Source organism: Lagenorhynchus albirostris, chromosome 20 (genome assembly GCF_949774975.1).
Source record: "Lagenorhynchus albirostris chromosome 20, mLagAlb1.1, whole genome shotgun sequence".
Lineage (NCBI taxonomy): Eukaryota > Metazoa > Chordata > Mammalia > Artiodactyla > Delphinidae > Lagenorhynchus > Lagenorhynchus albirostris.
In genome coordinates, this window is record NC_083114.1 from 12,687,291 (window position 1) to 12,706,092 (window position 18,802).

General features: G+C 60.2%; 1 protein-coding gene across 2 annotated transcripts; it reads left to right on the top strand.

Annotated features, from left to right (window-relative positions):
* Positions 1–1,124: 1,124 nt before the first annotated feature.
* On the top strand, positions 1,125–17,828 carry MNT (MAX network transcriptional repressor). Of its 2 annotated transcripts, none has more exons than XM_060133920.1 (6): positions 1,125–1,869; positions 7,352–7,910; positions 8,479–8,520; positions 8,666–8,777; positions 13,943–14,135; positions 14,274–17,828. In XM_060133920.1, exons 1-6 carry the CDS (start codon positions 1,797–1,799, stop codon positions 15,020–15,022), a joined length of 1,728 nt encoding a protein of 575 aa, XP_059989903.1. In that variant the 5' UTR covers positions 1,125–1,796; the 3' UTR covers positions 15,023–17,828. The 2 variants fall into 2 exon arrangements, with proteins under 2 accessions (XP_059989903.1, XP_059989902.1); XM_060133919.1 differs by lacking the exon at positions 1,125–1,869 and adding an exon at positions 1,919–2,166.
* The last annotated feature ends 974 nt before the right edge of the window (positions 17,829–18,802 follow it).

An 18,802-nucleotide genomic window follows, 5' to 3' on the forward strand; every position in this document is an offset into this window, starting at 1 on the left:
ATGTTAAGTGGTCAGACCCCCCCCCTTCCCATGCGAGCAGTTTGATAGTCCTCCACTTTTTTCTGTTTGACCCAGAACTGCCTTCAGAACAGTCATCCGTGGGGTAAGGAATAAATGCTGCTTCTGCGGGGCAAGGAGGAACTGGAATACTGAGTGACCTTAGACATGTCCCTTCTCGTCTCTGGGCCTCAGTTTCCTTATCTGCAAAATGAGAGAATTTGGGCAAGCTGACCTCAAAAAGGACTAACTTTCTAATTGTATCCCCAGGCGCCCCCAAACTCTAGCACAAGAAGAGGCCGTAACGAGCGCCAGCCGGGGTCCCGGCCCCCGCAGCGAGTACGGTTGTGGCCGGGCGGAGTGGCCCCGCCCCCGCTCCCCGCCCGCGGCCTCAGTCGCCCAGCCACTGGGAGGGCCGAGTTTCCGCCTTCCACGTTGTTGTTCCCGATTTGCGCCACGCCCCCTTGGTCTGGGCTGTGGACGCTTCGCCGTAACCGCCCTCAGCCTGGCCCCAGAGCAAAGGGCGGCCTCTTGGATGGCACAGTTGGAGTCTCCACCCGCATCAGACACGCGTGGATAAAGACGAGAGTTTAGAGGAAGGAGAGAGAGAGGCTTGGTTTGAAAGGGAGGGTGGTAAAGGAAAGGGTAGGTCAGGGCACAACTGCAGAATTTCCCTCTCAGCGTCCCACTCTCCACACAGTGGCCCCATCCGCACCGGCGAATGTGACCCTTTAGACACTGGCCCTTTAAACAGAGGGCTGGCGGCGCGGGGTGTCCATGTGGAGCTGCTCCATGCCGTGTTGTCCTGCCCGCCCATTGGCCCGCGGCCCGGTGACATCGCCTAATAGGATGCGAACGCACTGCGGGGGGAGGAACGGAGACAAAACGCGGAACCGGATCTCCACTCCGCTCCCTCCGCCTGTTCTCTGGCAGCCTCCTGCCGTCAGCTCCGCCCAGGGGCGGATCCCGGGGGAATTGCGACAGCCTGGTGGTTGCAGGAATTAGGTCACGTGTGGGTAGGGAGCGGAGACCCAAGGGTCAGGCCAACCATTCTAAGGTTTCCCTGACCTGGAATATCTTTATTTGAGCTAACTTAAGTCCTGAATTTTCCACCCCTCTTTCCCTCCAGCAGGACAAATTTCGTTGTGAATGACCCAAACACGCTCAACTTGTGGCTGGCAATCGGGGCGGGGCGAGGCGGGAAAGCGGAAATGCAGGGCGCGAACCCTGCTGGAACTTCTCCCACCCCCACCCAGGCCACGTGTGCGCGCGCCGTCTCGAGTGGGCGGGGCCAGCCCGCCCTGGACCCCGCCCCTCCCTTCAGGAGACGCCGCGGCCCTGCGGGCGGGGGCTCCGGTCCGGGCTTTGGCTGCGGCCCCGGTGTAGTAGCGGGGGCGGCGGCCGGGGGCAGCGCGGCTCCTTCCCTTGTTGTGTGTGTCGGTGCCTCCTCGCCATCTTGTTGCAAAGCCTTTTCTTGTCGGCGGGACTCCTGGGGGCAGCGGGGCGGGAGGCATCAGAAGGGAGGAAGAGAGGGAGGGGAAGGAGGCAGGCAGTGCCGCCTTTTTTTTTTTCTTGCATCAATTTTTTTAAATTTGCAAATTACATTTTGCAAACATTTGGGGAGACCTTGATTTTTCTCCCCGTGCTCCCCCGTTCTTCCCTGTGGAGTGCGCTGTGCCGCCCAGTCCTGTTGCCCCTCGGAGGTGATCCCTCCCTCCTGCCTGCCCGCCAGCCTGACCTGTGCCCGGTTTGCGGGCCGCAGTCTCGGCCCCGGCGCGCCCCCGGCAGCTTTCGGCGCGATGAGCATAGAGACGTTACTGGAGGCGGCCCGCTTCCTGGAATGGCAAGCACAGCAACAACAGAGAGCACGTGGTGAGCGGCCGGGCTGGGCCCCTGGGGCACCAGGGAAGGGGAGGCGAGCGACCCCGGTCCCCGATCCCACGCGAAACCGCGAGCGGTACCCCCCTCCCGGGCGGCCCGCGAAGCCGGGCAGTGCAAGAATCCACGCAAGAGCCGCCGCCCGGGGAGGAGTGTTGTGGGCAGTGAGATTAATGAATTCATTAACATGCAGGGAGGACCCGGCTCCTGTGGACGCCACCCCAGCTGCCTACCACCCCTTGTGCCACCTTTCGTGGGGGGCTTCTTTCCCGTGGGCCAGCGGCGCCCTCGGTAGGGCTGAGGATGTGCGAGCCGGGGGGTGGGGTGAGGAATGGTGTTGCGTGGGGGTGGCAGACCCGCGCGTGTGTGCGTGTATGCACGGGGGATGTGTGATGCGAGGCTCGATGAGAGCGGATGGATGGACGTGTACACGGGCGAGTGTCTAGTGCACACGAGTGGGCGTGTGTGTAATGGAGTGGGGGGTGGAATTACTCTACGTGGAGCAGCTCCCCGGCTTCCCTGGCCCTGTGCGGGGGGCGCTCCCGGCATATCTACGCGCCGCTTGGGGCGGAGGCGGCCTTTGCAGAATAAAATGACATCGCGTGTCTTATGATCCTGGCCAGCCCCGCCTGACCCCGCCTCTCAGAGCTGGGCTGGGTCGCGCATCAAGGGTTTGGGTGAGAGCCGGACTGATTGGACATCTGCGAAACGGCCCGCAGGTCTCCGGGGGCAGCCCCCGGGCCCCCCTTGCTGCCCCCCACTTTAGCCGGTGTGGAATGTGGCGTGTCTGCGCGTTCCAAACCCGCTCTCGGCTGGAATGTTGCGTGTGCCTGCGTTCCAAGCCCGTTGGTTACACCGGGTGGTGACGTGGACCGGCCCCGCCCCCGACCACGTGCACGGGGGACACTCCCGCTGGGGACGGCGCAGCCCAGCCCCTCCCAGCCGCCTCGCGCTCGGCCGGGGGCGGGGCCTGGGCGGGGCTGGCTAGGGGCCTGGCGCCGGGTTGGGCCCTGGCTCTGGCCGCTGGGCATCTCCTTGGGAGAGCCTTTGCCCTACGAGGGAGGAGCCGAGCTCACCTGTCGGTTCTCCCCCCAAATTCCTGTTTTTGATCCTGGGGCTAGGGAAACCCTCAGAATCACTGGACATATAGAGCTCACATACTCCCACTGACCCCCCCAAGACGTTCTCACCAGGGCTCCCTGGCAGCACCCCCGGCCGCGGTGTGGAATGAACTAGGCGAGAAGGGGCAAACTTTGGTGCTCTCTCGACAGCGGGGAGACGGAGATTTGCGATGCCCCCTATCCCCACGCGCCGTTGTTGGTAGACCCCAGCTTCAGGGTACTGCAGAAATAGGGACTGGGGGAAGACCTCCGTTTTCCGGACTGCTGCGAGGGCCGCAGCCCTGGCTCGGCGTGCGTGCAATATCCGGGGACTGCTGTTCTCTCCAACCGCCCCCCCCCAAGCCCTTCGGCCGGGTCGGTTGTGGTGAAGAGAGTGCTTCGCCCTCCTTTCCTTTCTCTGCCTATTGTTGCTTCAATGATGAGTCATGCAGGAGGTAGTAGTGTGTGTTGTGTGCGCGCGCGCGCCTGCAGCGTGTACCGCCGCCGCCGCCGCTGCCGCCGCTCCGGCGGGCGGGGGAAGCAGCAGTGGACCAGGGGCGGGGGAGCGGCGGGTCACCCGGCCTCTCAAGGTCAAGAGTCACTCGAGATATGTGAGACCGACAGTGCTTGGGTTTTCGGAACTGATGGGCCAGGACGTCAGCTCACGCGCCCCTCCCCCTTGTCTTCGAGGTCCAGAGCAGGGTCAGGTGTTGGGCAGTGCAGGTGGTGACCGAGAATGTCTTGCGTGCCGGACCAGCGGCACGGGGAGGAGTGTGCACAAGATTTGGAGAGACTGAGTCACCTGCTGCCACCATCAGCACAATGCAATTCAGGAGTTCCTATTGTGTCCCTTCTGTGTACTGCCCACTGTGCTAGGAGGCAACAGGATTGACCCTGCTGTTGCTCCAAGGGAACACTCACTTCAGCTTCACTTTACCCGCAGGCTGGTTGGCCATATGGGGGAGGGGAGAAGACCCTCACTGTCATGTCTACCATGCTTTCCAAAATAAGTCAGTCCAGAGCTGACAGTAAGAACCACAGGGATGACTTGAGCAACACTTGGAAGGAACATGGGAATGGCTCTCCTCTAAGAAGTTGCAGAGCCCTGCCCCTCCTCCAGGTGGTGAGAACTGGGGACAGGGAGCTGAGGTGAGGCTTCTTGTTGGTGGGGCAGGGGGACTTAGGGGATGGATGGATGGATGCTGGAAAGCCGGGTTTACTCCAAAAACTCACGTGTAGATAGCCAGACCTGGCTGCAGCAGCTTAATCTCTGCAGTTCATTATTTTCTCTTACTAGAGGTTCTGTCCTCTAACTTGGGGTGGGAAAAAATGGGAGAGAAGGGGGTGCTGGTGAGCCGGCTGACCAGAACTGCTTTCTGGGGGTGTGTACCTCATGGGCAACCCTGAACAGGGATCCTCTCATCTGGGCCCCCGTTCAACCTCAAGCCTCAAGTGACAGTTAATGACCTAGACCAGCCAGTTTGCTCAAATGATGAACCGAGGATGTGTGTGCATGTGCGTGTTTGTGCACGAGGGGAGAGAGGAAAGGGCAAGGCCATCCTGGTGGCCAGCAGGAAGGCCTGGTCATTTCCAGCAGTCATGGAAGTGACTCAAATGGGACCCTCTTCTCTACCTGAGCTAGTGGCACCCTGTGCCTGCCTCGTGCACCAAGCTCCCTGTTACGTGTAGAAGGGGAAAATGCCCCTGAACATTGGGGGCCACCACCTGGTGTGGACTCCTCTGGCCCCAGGTCTGTGCCTGCTGAGCCCCTAGGCCACAGTGGCTTGGGGGAAGCTCAGAGCCCATACTCTTCACTGTCGGCCTGGACCCTTGGCCCCTGGATCACCCAGAAGGGTCATGCAAAATTACTGGGGGCAGCTTCTGGGCAGAGCCCAGGGAAGGTGCCAGAGTATGTGTGTGAGAAGAGGGGTGCACCCAAGGGTGCAGCAGAGCATTATTTTGAAGAGCCTAAACCCATATTTACTAAAACCCAGTTCGCTCTCCCCACTTTGTTTCCCCCGCCCAGTGCACAGGAAGGGGGTCAGTGCTGGGTGGGGAATGAAGGCAGGAGGCTGTAGTGGGCTGGATCTGGCCTGGGGCGCCCCCTCTTCTTCACCATCAGTTAAGCTTTTTCATGCTGATCCAGGTGTGATAGAGCTTGGCCATTCACCTGGGTCCTTCCTGGCTTCTGTGAAACGTGCCTGCCTGGCCCTGGAAGAGAGAGGGTAGGTGAGAAGGAGGTTGCCATCTCCTGGGTGCGCTTTGGAGTTGACTTAAAATATGGGGAATACGAGGTTTGCCTTCATTCTAGGTTCCCAGAGCACCTGGTCTTGGGGTTCGGGGCCCTGTCTGTCCTCCTGCTTGTGGGAGAGTGGAACACTTGCTCCAAGGCCAGTGAAAGTTCAGGTCCTGGATCAAAGGAATGGAGATGGGGCTGTTTTGGGCCCTGAGCTCCAGGACCTTGTCTTGGGCGTGGGGTGGGGGGAGGTGGGGAGCGGACTGGGGATGTCCCAGGCTGGGCCTGAGAAGGGCTCCTTTCCCAGTGTGGCCTGTGGGAAGCAGGAGCGCAGAGAGCTGGTTTTCTCTGGGCCTGTAACAGAAGCCAGTGCTGCTGGCTTCAGCAGCAAGCTGGTGCAGGCCTGCCGGCTTCCCTTCCTGAGGGGCAGGGGAGACGCGGAAGAGGCCGTGCCTGCTGACTCCAGCCCTTGAATGCTGGCTGCTGGGAAACCACTGAGTGCTTGCCCTCTCAGAACACTTCCCCGTACTTCCTCCTTCGCCTCTTCTTCTCTGTGGGAGGGAGGGGCTCTGAGCAGGCCTGGCTCACACTCAAGTCGTTGATTGGCCAAAGGGCCCTGAGGCCTCACGTTCTGGTGGGGGGTGCTGAGCCCAAAGACCTGTGTGGTGGGGTGCTCTTCTCCCCAGGGGGCACTTAGCTAACCTTGCCCCCTAGCCCCACCCCTTGTGGGTGGTGTGTTTGTGGGTGGTGTGTTTGGGGCGTGTCGGCCCTGTGCTGTCAGCTCTGTTAGTCAGCAGCGTGGTGAATCGGGACAGGAGGAAGGGCTGGTTGACCAGCCTGCTCCCTGGCCTGGGGGCTTCAGCCGCTCCCCTGGGCCCTGGCCCAAACCTGTAGCCTGGGAACTAGAATGGTGGGGGGCAGGGTGGGGATGGAGAGGGGCCTCTGAATCGGGAGGGGCCTCTCCCTTTGCCCTGTTCTCAGCCCACTGCTGAGCAGGCCTCTCTTTCTGGCGGAGCTTTTGGCAGAGATGCTGAACTGAGGCGTGCAAGGTTGTTGGAGCTCACTGCCCTGTTCAACCCCCGTTTAAAAGCCCTGCTTTCCTTTCTGCTTGCCTCTTACTTTCTTACTTTTGTAGTTTTTGCTGCTGGTGGTGGTGGGGAATAAGTTCCAGCACAACAAAGGGCAGAGAAGGACCAGGTGCATTTTGGGTATAGACCTTGAGGAAACAGGCTTTGGGACCTAGCCTCGGAGTCCGGAGTCCTGGGCCTAGTTTCCTCACGTGTGAGCTGAAGGTGATATCCCTGCCCTGCTTGCGCTGTGGGGCTCTTGTGAGATACAGGGTGTGTGTGTGTGTGTGTGTGTGTGTGTGTGTGTGTGTGTGTGTGTGTGTGTGTGTGTGTGTGTGTGTGTGTGTGTGTGTGTGTGTGTGTGTGTGTGTGTGTGTGTGTACACGCGTATAGACACCTAGTGAGCATACGTTGGCACAGCAAGTACCAAGCATTCACCAGGTGTCAGAAGACCTGGCTGGGTTTAGCCCCAGTTTTACCTTTGACTCACAGTATGACCCTCAACAAATCATTTTGCCTCTTTGAGCTAATTTATCTCATCTATGAAATGAAGGTACCGCCTGCCCTCTAGAAGGTACCTCCCCAGAATCTAGGATTTGACCACTTCCTCTATTCTCCTGGTGGCCTGTGAGGTCATTTGTGGGCGGGCCTTTACTCACCTCATCTATCACTCCCTCCCCTTAGCCTTGCAGCCCCTGCTCATCACCTGCTTACTTCAACATTCAGGGTGCCCGGCCTCCAGCACCCGCACTGACAGCTCCTGCTCGGCCTTTCCACAGCCTCTTTCTTCCCCCAGCCTGGATTGTTATCCCTGTTATTTGTCGTATCCCCTCACCCCACCCCCGTCTATGAGCTCCCCAACAGCAAGGACCAGGAGTCTGTTTTATTTGATCACTGCTGTGTCCCCAGCGCTTAGCCCAGTGCTGAACTATCGAGTGTGGATGAGTATTTGTGGTGTCACCGGGTGCTGCCTGGGATGGGGTCAGAGGAGGGGTTGCACCTGGAGGACAGGTGAAGCTGGGGCCCAGGACCGCCGGCCCTGCTGAGACACCCCTGGCGTTCTCTCTGTGTAGAGGAACAGGAGCGGCTTCGCCTGGAGCGGGAGCGGGAGCGGGAGCAGCAGCAGGCCAGCAGCCTGGCCAGGCTGGCCCACGCCCTGCCGGTGGAGGAACCCCGCATCGAGGCACCGCCCCTGCCTCTGTCGCCGCCCGCGCCCCCGCCGGCACCCCCGCCCCCGCTGGCCACCCCCACCCCACTGACTGTCATCCCTATTCCTGTAGTGACCAGCTCCCCTCAGCCTCTGCCCCCGCCCCCACCTCTGCCCCTGGCACCTCGCCAGCCGGCTCTGGTTAGCGCCCCTGGACTCAGCATTAAGGAGTCGGCCCCCCTTCCCACCAGGCCGCAGGGGCCCACTCCTTCTCCTCTACTGCCGGACTCCAAGGCCACCGTTCCACCCACTGGCAGCCCCAAGCCTTTGCAGCCCCTCCCCACACCCATCCTGACCATCGCCCCACACCCTGGAGTCCAGCCCCAGCTGGCCCCCCAGCAGCCACCCCCATCCACTCTTGGGACCCTGAAGCTGGCACCCGCTGAAGAAGTCAAATCCAGCGAACAGAAGAAGAGGCCTGGGGGGTGAGTGAGGTGTGGCACAGGGGCTGGTGGGATGGAAAGGAGAACCAACGGCCCACAGCCTGAGCGGTGTGCAAGAGAGAAAGTACCCTCCCAAGCTAGCCTGGCAGAGCCACGGCCCTGCCTCCCCAGCCCAGAAGCGCCTTCCTATATTTGGATATGTCCTCACCCTGGGAGTGGGGAATGGTCATTGCCCTCTGTTGTTCTCAGGCTTCTGTGTTTTCTGACGCCCTCCAAGGTTGAGGCTAATGGCATTTCAAGGCCTTTGGACAGGGTATTGGATTATGGGGCTCTTGGGTAAGGGCCGGGGTCCACTGGCTATCCCAGGAGCCCTTCACAGGTGCATGGATGTGATGGAAGGTAAAGGGGTTGTGAATTACGAGCCTACATGTGCCCTCCAGGGGGTGTATGCCCCACGAAACAGGGCGAACAACTGAACAGCTCTCATCGCTGCTTCTCTAGAGAGACAATGTCAGGGACAAAAAGCCTGTGGCATTTGGGGGGGGCAGGGGGTGGGAAGGCCGCCTAATTGGGCCCTCCTCCCTGAGCCCCCTGTCTGTCTGGATTTCAGAATCGGAACCAGAGAAGTCCACAACAAGCTGGAGAAGAACAGGTGTGTGTGTGTGAGCTTGTGACTCTGGGCCCGCCCCGCGAGCTACGGGGACGGTCCGTCCGTGGTCCCCAAGCTCTCCTTAGGCCTTCCCTCCCGCCCCTGGCCCCCTGGCGTCCGGCTGACCGGCGCTGCTTCCTCTCCCCAGGAGGGCCCATCTGAAGGAGTGCTTTGAGACCCTGAAGCGCAACATCCCCAACGTGGATGACAAGAAGACATCGAATCTGAGCGTGTTGCGCACGGCGCTGCGGTACATTCAGGTATGGGGGAGGGAAGCAAGGCCCAGAAGAGGGCGGGCGACGGACGCTGCGCCGGCTTCCTGCGCGCCCCGCCTCCCCTCCGCGGCCCCGCCCTCGCTCCCTCACCGGCTCCCCCGCCCGCCTCCACGCGGGCGCCGAGCACATGGCCCGGCTGACGTCAGCGGGGCTCCCCGCCCGGGAGGGGGCGGGGGACCGGCGCGCGTGCGCAGGGGAGCGCGGTGGTGGCGCTCGGCTCCCCTCCCCCGCCGGGCTGCCCCGCGGAGCCCCGCGATCGGCACGGTCCCTGCGGCTCAGTGTCAGCTCGGTCCGCGGCCCTGCCTTACCGCCTGCCGCGCGTTAGTGCCCCGGCGGGTGGGAAGGCGTGGGGTGGCCGGCGCCTCCACCGCGCCCGCCCGCAGTGCCTGGGCGGGAACTGGTTTCAGCCTGAGACTATCACGGGGTGGGGGGGGCTGGGCGTGGCTCGTTCCGCAGGGTGGCGCCCTTGAAACACCTTCCCCCCCCAGCCCGCGACTTGTAGCCCAGACGGACCAAGATCCTTGCAGTAAGCGCACGGAGGTGCCACCCCCTGACTTTGGGGGGTAAACCTAGGGGAGGGTGTAATGCGGCAGTCTGCACGACGAGAAGCCCCGGGGTCACCTAACCTAAAGGCTTACGTTCGCCTTCCCTCAGGGTTTAAAAGAAGCTCTTTTTTAAGGGACCCTCCTGGCCGTGTGTCCCTTGCCTTTGGGCATTGGCTCCTCTCCGCAGTACGGGGCGGGGGGGCACCGCCAGATAAGACCGTTGCCGTGACGGCCCGAGTTTCGGTTTCCCTGGAAACCGAGGGTTCCGCGTGCCGGGAAGGAGGCTGTGGGGGGTGGGGCGAACGGCCGTGCTCGGCTGCCCTGGAGACAGCCGGAGGTAGCCGTTAGGGAGTGGGAGGGACTTAGGGCTCCCGGGCTGCGGAGGCGGGGCAGCCTCAGGGTCTCCCAGTCGGCGCTCTTGGGAAGCTTGGGGGCTGGGCGGCATCACGCCCCGGGTGGGCCACCCTTTCCCCGGCCTCAACTACCTCAGGGGTCACAGCCCTGAGGTAACCGGAGCCAGACTTGTTGAAGGAGGGGGGCGGAGGCGCTGCTTCGGGCCTGCTCCCAGCCGGCAGTTCCCTCCCCGCCTTCCGCGAACGCGCGCCCTTCCGCCCGCCCTCCGGACGAGGTGGAGGGGCTGGCGCCCTTCCAGGCCGCTTCCCGGCACGGGAGGGGAGGGGCCGGGCCCGCCGATTGGCAGAGCTGGGCAGGGGGCGGGACTCCTGCGCGCGCGGAGGGAGGGTGCGGCCTATGGGGAGTGACGCAGCAAAGCCGGGTCCGCGTGGGTGCGCGCGTGCTCCGGGAGGGGCGGGGCCTCGGCAGCCGAGAGGGAATGGGAGAGAGAGAAGGGGGAGGGGACCCAGCCTCGGGTTTCAGAGGCGAGGATCCCCGGGAGGCTTTTTTCTGGGAAGTTTCTGCAGAACTTGGGTTTGAGTCTAAATTGCTAGTCTTTCAGCCGTAGGAAGTCATGTAGCCCGGGAGCAAACCCCTGTCTAAATTATTTGACATTTTCTGTCAACATCGGTTTTCTCTTCTGCACTGCGATGATGCTAAGTGGGAAGAAGCAACAGTATCTTCGTCATAAAGATGTGAGGAGGATGGGCCGTCTATAAATATTAACTTGATAGCAATTATTGAGAAGTAGGAAGGATGGAATGGCGCGTTCCTCCCTGTAGGCACGTACTTAGGTCCGGAAGCCTTGATTGCGAGACGGTGGATTTGGAAGTAAGTCAGAAATAAGAGACTCAGTAGAGCCAGCAGACTTGGGATTTGGGGCTGGGCTGAGTGGGAAGCAAGGTGGACCCAAGCTGTCCATAGAGATACTTGTCCTGGGGCTAGCAGTGGAAGCAGAAATGCTGGAAAACTTAACAAGCCTCTCTGTAAATCCTCAGCTTCATTCATTTACGCATCCAGGTACTTTTGGACAGCCCTGTGTCTGATTGGGAGGCTAGAAAGTGGGGAGCAAAGGAAAAAATGTGGATCTCTGTCCTTAGGTTGGTCTTGCAGCAGAGTATCACATAACCAAACAGAACTCTTTTACGAGGGCGTAGTAGGGATAGGGGTCACAGGATCTGGGGAGTTAGGGAAGTTGCTGCTGAGGAAGGGGCATTTGAGCTGGGACCTGAAGGCCAGGGTGACCGAGACAAGTGGAGGGCAGAAAGCCCAGTGCAGACCAAAGTTTCTCCAGTAGGAGGAAGCGGGATGCATTTTTGGAAGTTAAAGGTGGTCAGGAGGGTTGCTGTGCAGAGATGGAGGCAGCAGGGCACCAGATGGGAGTTGGAAGGGAGTACTGGAGAGACCACGTAGGGTGGGGAGACTGAGGGCTTTGGTTGTGTGCTGAGGTGGGAAGCTATGGGAAAGCTGTAGCCCCCAGCCAGACCCACAGTACCTTGGAGGTAGTAAAGGATTTGAAGACAGTATCAGTGAAGTGGACAGAAACAGGAAGAGGAGTAGGCAGGTACCAAACCACGCATCCAGGTAGTCTTAGAAAGGAAATGGGTTTGGAATGAAGCAATGGGGACAAAAGTTAGACCCTGGGAAAGCTTTCCAGGGATCTCTAGGCCTGTGGAGAGCTGGACTAGGTGAGAACTGGAGGTCTGGGCCCCTGACATCCTCTCTCCCTGAGCCGGCAGTCTACGCTCCCCACTAGCTAGCAGGTAGCATTCCGGACAGGCACTTCCAGCCCCCTGCATCCAGGTTTGAGTGAGGGCTGACTCACCCCAGGCCTCATCATTAATGTGGCCCCATCCGATTGGCATGTCTAGCACTGGCCTCTCAGGGTAGAACCAGGTGAGAAGCCAGATGTGTGTGTGTGTGTGTGTGTGTGTGTGTGTGTGTGTGTGTGTGTGTGTGTGTGTGTAAATCAGGGCAGCGGGGAATCTTTCTGGCAGAAATATGGGGAGAGACAGGTTAATCTCAAAGCCAGGATGATAGAGAGCTGTGTGTGGCCTGGGACTGGCAACAAGTATAAAAGGTGTAAAGCTGCCAGATCTCAGGTCAGTACAGAGCATCGCTGTGTCTGGGTTGCGTGTCACAGGCATTACCGTTTGAGGCATCTCTGACTTGTGAGGCCAGGAATGTAAGCAGTTTGGGGCTGCAGGAGGGAGCGTGGGGAAGTTGGGCCCAGTTGGTGTGTGGAGTTGAAGCCGTTGCTGTGCCAGGGTGGTCAGGTGAACAGTCAGAAAAGGCTGTTGCAAAATTGCCCGAAGGAACTGGAATCAGGGGAAACTCAAGTCTAATGAGAGACTGTGATTCTCCTGTAATGAGGCGGAGAGACAGGGTAGAGGTGGGTACCAACACGCTCGGGTCGTCACAGATTGTTCCCCCGAGGCTAAGACATCACTCATGGCTCTGTCCTGGCCACTGGTAGCCTTAGGGGATGTAAGGTAACCGCAGAACAGTCCTTGCCCCGCTCCCAGGGTTGGACAGGGACAGCATGTATTGAGATGGAAAAACAAAACGTGGAATATTTAGGGGCTCGTGTGAGCCAGTGTCAGTCTCAAAGCTGACAGTCCCATTAAACGCTCAGCGGTGTGGTGCCAGTGCCAAGAAGGGCTTGAGGGCAGGAGGATGTACCGGGAGGACGTGGGATGGGGATGGAAGTGAGGAGGTGGGGGCCCAGAGGTGGGCCTGGAGCACAAGCAGGTAAGACCTGGAGGGGGGAGAAGGGAGGATGTGTGTGTGAGCCAGTGGGCTCCACACTTGGCTGTGAATGGCAAGCCTTGGAAGCGAGAAGCTCAGGAGCAGGTCAGGTAAGAGACTCAGGGAGCAGCCAGCAAGATTGTCCTTGCTGTCTGGTGGACCCAGCAGTCATGACGTGCCTGGGCTGAGGAAAAGCTGGCAACAGGGAGGCCTGCAAGATTGAAGATGAGATGGTTGGATAAAGTGTCAGTCGGGAGGTCACAGAGGACAAGGAGAGAGTCTCGGTGTGGAAGGGAGTTGAGAAACAGGACAGGAGCCGGCAATTCAGAGCTGCTAATAAGCATCGTTCGAAGGGAAGCTGGAGACACTTCTGACAGGGGAGCATTGCCACAGTCTGGGTAGCGGGGCATCCAGCACCTGCGGGAGGGTCGACCTGAGAGCTTGCCTGTGGCCCTGGGGGAGTTGAAGGGGAGATGGTGCCGTGGACAAGGGAGCTCTCTCCAGTGTTCTTAGTGAAGTGGGTAGCCTCAGTGTCACGGGGGAGGAGCTACCTGCGACCTGTCGTAAAGGACGGAGCCTCTCCAGGGGTGCTCAGGTGGAAGCAACGGTGCTGTCCTCCCAAGAGCTGTTTCTCATTGGCCGGGGCAGCTCAGGGGCAGGTGTGGAAGGAGGGGCACATTGCAGGGCCTGGGGTAGCTCAGCAACCTGGGGCGTCTGGAGGGCTGCGGGCAGCGTGGACGTAGAGCAGTATGGAGAGGCGGCACAGGTGGGCACTGTGGGGAGGAGCCCAGGAGGTCGGAGAGGAGGTGCACAGCCAACAGCTGTTAGGGACGACATAGAGAAGGTCGAGGAGAGGAGGTGGGGGTCTCAGAATCTGGTGGCTCATCCTCCAAGGGTATTGAAGTTAAGGAGACTAGTGAATGATGAAGGGGAGAGAAAGGCATTGAAGTTAAGGAGACTAGTGAATGATGAAGGGAGAGAAGGGCAGGGTCGTCTGGGGATCTTTGAGGCATGGGTTCCATGGAGGGTAGCTTGTGGCATCTGTGAGTGACAGGATGGTGTGAATAACAGTGGGGGCCTTGGGCACCACTGAGAAATCTGTTACCCTTTCCGTTCTGCTCCGCAGAATGGAGGGAGGTGCCGCCAGGACGGTGGATGGGGCAAGAGGCAGCGAAGCCCCTCAGGACGGAGTTGATGTGGGGGTAGGGGAGGGACTGACCTGGATCCACACCTGCCTGAGAGCCCACGGTTGCCAGATGCTGGGCCTCCCTAGGCAGAGCCGTGGACCAGGAGGCAGGTGTGGTCTCCAACAGCCCCCGTCCGCCCGGGCCCCTGGTCACTGCGCAGCTGCCCCTGGGGGCCGGGTGATCTGGAGGTGAGGGCAGCGGCAGGAGGTGTTTGTGGTACCGTGGGCCCCGTGGCTGCCACTCAGGATACCTTGCTGTTACTGGCTCTGTTCTCCAGTCCCTGAAGAGGAAGGAGAAAGAATATGAACATGAGATGGAGCGTCTGGCGCGGGAAAAGATTGCCACGCAGCAGCGGCTGGCGGAGCTCAAGCATGAGCTGAGCCAGTGGATGGACGTGCTGGAGATTGACCGCGTGCTCCGGCAGACGGGCCAGCCTGACGATGACCAGGCCTCCACCTCCACTGCTTCCGGTGAGCTCCACCCCCCACCCGCTCCGTGTCGGCCCCACCCCAGCCCCATAACGTTCGGGCCCCCAGGGTCATCTGCTCCTCCAGGCTCTCCCTGCCAAGCCCTTCTGACCTGTGCCTATCCGCGTGCCCCCCCCACAGAGGGCGAGGACAACATAGACGAGGATATGGAGGAGGACCAGGCCGGCCTGGGCCCACCTAAGCTGAGCCATCGCCCCCGCCCGGAGCTGCCGAAGCCACCACCCAGCACTGCGCCCACGCCTCTGCCTCCCCACCCCCAGCCTGTGGCCCTGTCTCCTGCCCACCTCCCCGGGCAACAGCCGCCGCCGCCACAGCAGAAGACACCTCTGCCAGCCCCTCCCCCGCCCCCAGCTGCCCCGGCCCAAACGCTGGTGCCCGCTCCAGCCCATCTGGTGGCTGCGGCTGGGGGAGGCTCCACGGTCATTGCCCACACCGCCACCACCCACGCCTCAGTCATCCAGACTGTGAACCATGTCCTGCAGGGGCCGGGTGGCAAGCACATCGCCCACATCGCCCCCTCGGCCCCCAGCCCTGCTGTGCAGCTGGCGCCCGCCACACCCCCCATTGGCCACATCACGGTGCACCCTGCCGCCCTCAACCACGTGGCCCACCTTGGCTCCCAGCTGCCCCTGTACCCGCAGCCTGTGGCGGTGAGCCAGCCCGTGGCGGTGAGCCACATCGCCCACACCCTCTCACACCAGCAAGTGAATGGCACGGCCGGGCTGGGGCCCCCGGCCACAGTCATGGCGAAGCCAGCCGTAGGGGCTCAGGTGGTGCACCACCCCCAGCTGGTGGGCCAGACAGTGCTCAACCCTGTGACCATGGTCACCATGCCCTCCTTCCCGGTCAGCACGCTCAAGCTGGCTTGAGGATGAGGCCACTCAGAGGCCCCCTGTGGGGGCAGGGAGGGAGACCTGTCCCCCACTCTCCCACCCACCAGCTCCACACATTCCAGCCAGGCCCAGGCCCGCCCCACCCATACCCACCCCCAGGCCTCCTAGGGGAAGGGGGTGCAGAGACTCTGAGCCAGGGGAGGGAGGGGCCTCCCCAGGGAGCTGGGCACAGGGCAGGGGGTCACCCCACTGCACTAGGACTTGACAAAGTGATGAGAGACGCTCTGGCAAACGTGCCGCCTGTCCGGCCTGGTGCCAGCTCCAGAGCCCTTCCCGCCCCCCATCCCCGGAAACCAGTGCGATGTGGACATCGTGTTCTCCCGCTTCCCCCTGCCCTGCCCACCTTCCTGTGCTGCTGCTGCTGCTATTGCTCTGTCTGGTGAGATGGCTGAGCGCCCGGGCCCTCCCCTCCCAAGCTTCAGCTTTCTCTTCCCTGGGTTCTGGAGGGGAAAGGGGGGAAGCAGAACTGAAGCACCTTGGCCCGGAAAGCTGGGGACTGAGTGGGGGCCCTGCTCTGAGTACAGGTGACAGATCCTAGGATGTGGCTTGTGTGGAGTCCCCCAGACTCCAGACAGGTGGGTGCCCCAGCCTGGAGCTCTCCAACCTGGTTGCAGTCGTTGAGACTCATCACAACAAACTAGTAAAGACAGTTCTCTACTAATAGTAAACCAAACCCAAGCCCTTGCCAAGCTTCCCAGGCCCCTCAACCCTCGCCCCTGGGCTCCCGTCTTAAGGAAGGCAGGCTGAGGGCGGGGGCGGGGAATGAGGAGCTTGGCTGTCTCCTCCTGCCCCCCCTTGACCTCCAGCCAGGTCTGGACTGAGAGGAGGGTGCTCTGGACCCTGTCCCCATCCCTGGACTTGACTCTTGGCTTCCAGAAAGTAGAGAGGAGGTCTGGCCTCTGTTCGGTACTGTGCACTCCCCGGAGGGATGAGTACACCTGGACGCCTCCTTGCTGCCTGGGAGATGGACCAGCGTCTGGTCTGGGTTCCAGGAGCCTGAAGCCACGCTGTTGAGGTAACCAGGAAGTTAAAATCCAGGGGCTTGGCCCTGGGGACCTGTGGGAGGGAGCATGGCCAGACCCGGGAGGACTGTTGTTTCTGACCCAGCTTCTCCATCGCTGGCACCATCTTTCTTTGCTCTGAACGTCCCCCTTTCTCCAGCAGGCTGTTCTGAGCCTGCCCTCCCCAGTGGGGGCTGCTGTGTGCCACCACCTTCCTGCGAGGAAAGGTCCTCAGCTGGGCCAAGGGCGGGGCTGAGCTTGCGGTGGGGAGGAGCAAGGGGGCCTGTGTGTAGGGGATGGTTTTCCCTGCCTTCGCCTCAGCAGACTGCTTTGGCTTCTCTTTTTACGTGCATATTATTACAAGTGGCCTTGTGTCAGACACACTCAGTTACACATGTGCACACTTGGCTCCCCACCTGGACACACTCACCAATGGCCTTTCAGAGTGTCTGTGGAGGGGGAAGCCAGTGTTCCTGGGTGTGAGGTTTGAATTGACAGCCTGGGGAGGGGGACGCTGAGGAGGCCAGCAAAAGTCTTGAACAGATTGAGCCACCTGAGAACTCCCTTTCAGTTCCTTTTGGTCCTGGAGACCTACCTGGGGACCGTTTCCTTGTCTCCTGGGGTGGGGAAAGGGAAGGCCTTCTGGACACCTCAGAGGTTTCTAGGAGGGCACCCTGTACCCCCCCCAAATTGCGGCTCCCCCCTCACACTTGCCGCCTTTCTGCACCTGCAGCCACTGCCACTACCACCCTGTTTGGGGCGGAGCTGGTTTCACTCTTCCTGGTGTGATTATGTTAGAAAGAGCAGAGGGAGAAGGGCAGGCCTGGCCCCCAGGAACAGTCAGAGAAGTACTGGCGAGCCGTCCTCCTCTCAGCTCTGCTCACCTTGAAACTGTCCTGTTAGCCAGTTGCCCCTCGGGCCTGCACAGATACCTCATCCGCCCGCGCCCCTGCCCCTCCCCGCCCTCACTGCAGCAGTGCGGGCCTCGGAATCTAGTGCCGAATGACTATGTCCAGATTGGTGACGATGGGTGTTGTTGCTGTTGTTTTTGTTGTTTTCGTGAACGCTGTGACGCTGTGTGCCCAAGAGGGCAGCCTCCACCCAGCCCTTCCTTGGGCATCTCCCCTGAGAGCTGTCAGGACCACATCTGTCCTCGCCCCGTGGGACCGCCTGCCCCTCCCCTCCCTAGCCCTTCCAGCCTGGGGGATGCGTGCGCACGTGCGCACGCACACAAACACACACACACACATCTTACCTCTCATGCGTGTTTTACTTTTTGATGTTCAGAGTGGCTCACTGGCTGGGAGTCTTTACCTCGGGGAGATGGGGAGGTTGGTTCCTTGGGGGGCCAAAGAAGGGCAGGGAATTCCTGGAAGGGAATTAGGGGTCCCCATAACCCCTGCCCTTTCCAGGAACAGCTTCTTCTTCCCCCATCCCAGAGTCCCACCCCCATGCCCCAAAGAGGTGGCCCTTGTTTACAGTGAGGACTTGGTCACTGTGTCTCTGTTTCCTAAAATATAAATCGTAGCGACCCCAGACTGTAGAGATTTTTATGTGTTTGGATACATCTGCTGTGTGGGAAAAAACAAACAAAAAAACTACAAAAACCCTAATTTTGTACATATTGTATTTTTACTATTGAACTGTATTCTAGTGGCTGTTCATGCTCCAAGACATTAGGTATTGAGACATGAATACTATCCATGTAATAAGCACTTGCCTGGAATAAAATATAAAATTGAAATAAACCTGCACTGAAACCCGAGACGGAGCTGCCACCTGCAGCATCTGGGTCATTTTGTTGCAAAAGGAGGCAGAGACCTTCAGGGAAGGACCTCCAGCAAGAAGCAGTAGCATCCTTTCCCTGTTGATGGGTTGGGGGCAGAGTCTTCAAGGAGATTCTAGGCTGATGGAGTTTAGAAAAAAGATGAGGGACCTTACTGTTCTGATCCCAAGGCTGAATCCTCGAGCTCTGAGAACTGCAGTTCTGGTCTTCCTCATGCTTTTGCAATACTTTACACTTCCTCAAACCATTTTTACCAACACTATCTTGTTTCATCTCCTAACAGCTCGGTGAAGGAAATAGGCCAAGAAATAGCAGATGAGGAAACAGGTTCGGGGTGGCTGAGTGACTTGCTAAGGTCACATGGCCAGCCGGGACCTTGTGGAGCTGCAGTCCGATCTCAGCTGGTGCAGAGCTGTCCCCAGGCACGTGCCACCCTGTCCTGGGTCTGTCATGGAGTTGGGGATCCTGAACTCCAGAAAGTTCCAATGGGAAAGCTGGAGGATCCTTTCACAAGAGGGCTTCCTGAGACGGTGTACTTCTGGGGTTGTAGTTAGGACAGGTCATCTGGGGAGTCTATAAGGCTGTCCTTTCAGGGAAAGGAACAAGAAGATGAAGTTGGAGGTCAGGGGTCAAAGAGCCATGTCCTAGGCTGAGCCTTGAAGACCTTGGTCCTTGTAACGACATCTTTTCTCCCCAGTTTAGGAGAAGCCACCCATTTGGCAGGCTGGTAGGTGGGGAGGTAAGGGAGAGTGAGATCAGGGAGCAGTCAGCTGGGCTAATCTGTAGACCAGCCAGGCCACTGCTCTAACTCCCTGACACTTGCCCCGCTCCCAGCTGCAGCCTGGACAACTGACTCAACTTCTCTTCCTGGGGTGGGTCTGAGGATGCACGTGGGGATGTCATCGTGGGGAAGGGACTGGTGGCCACCAATGCCGCAGGGTCCCGTTCTCTGAAGACCCGACCTCAAGA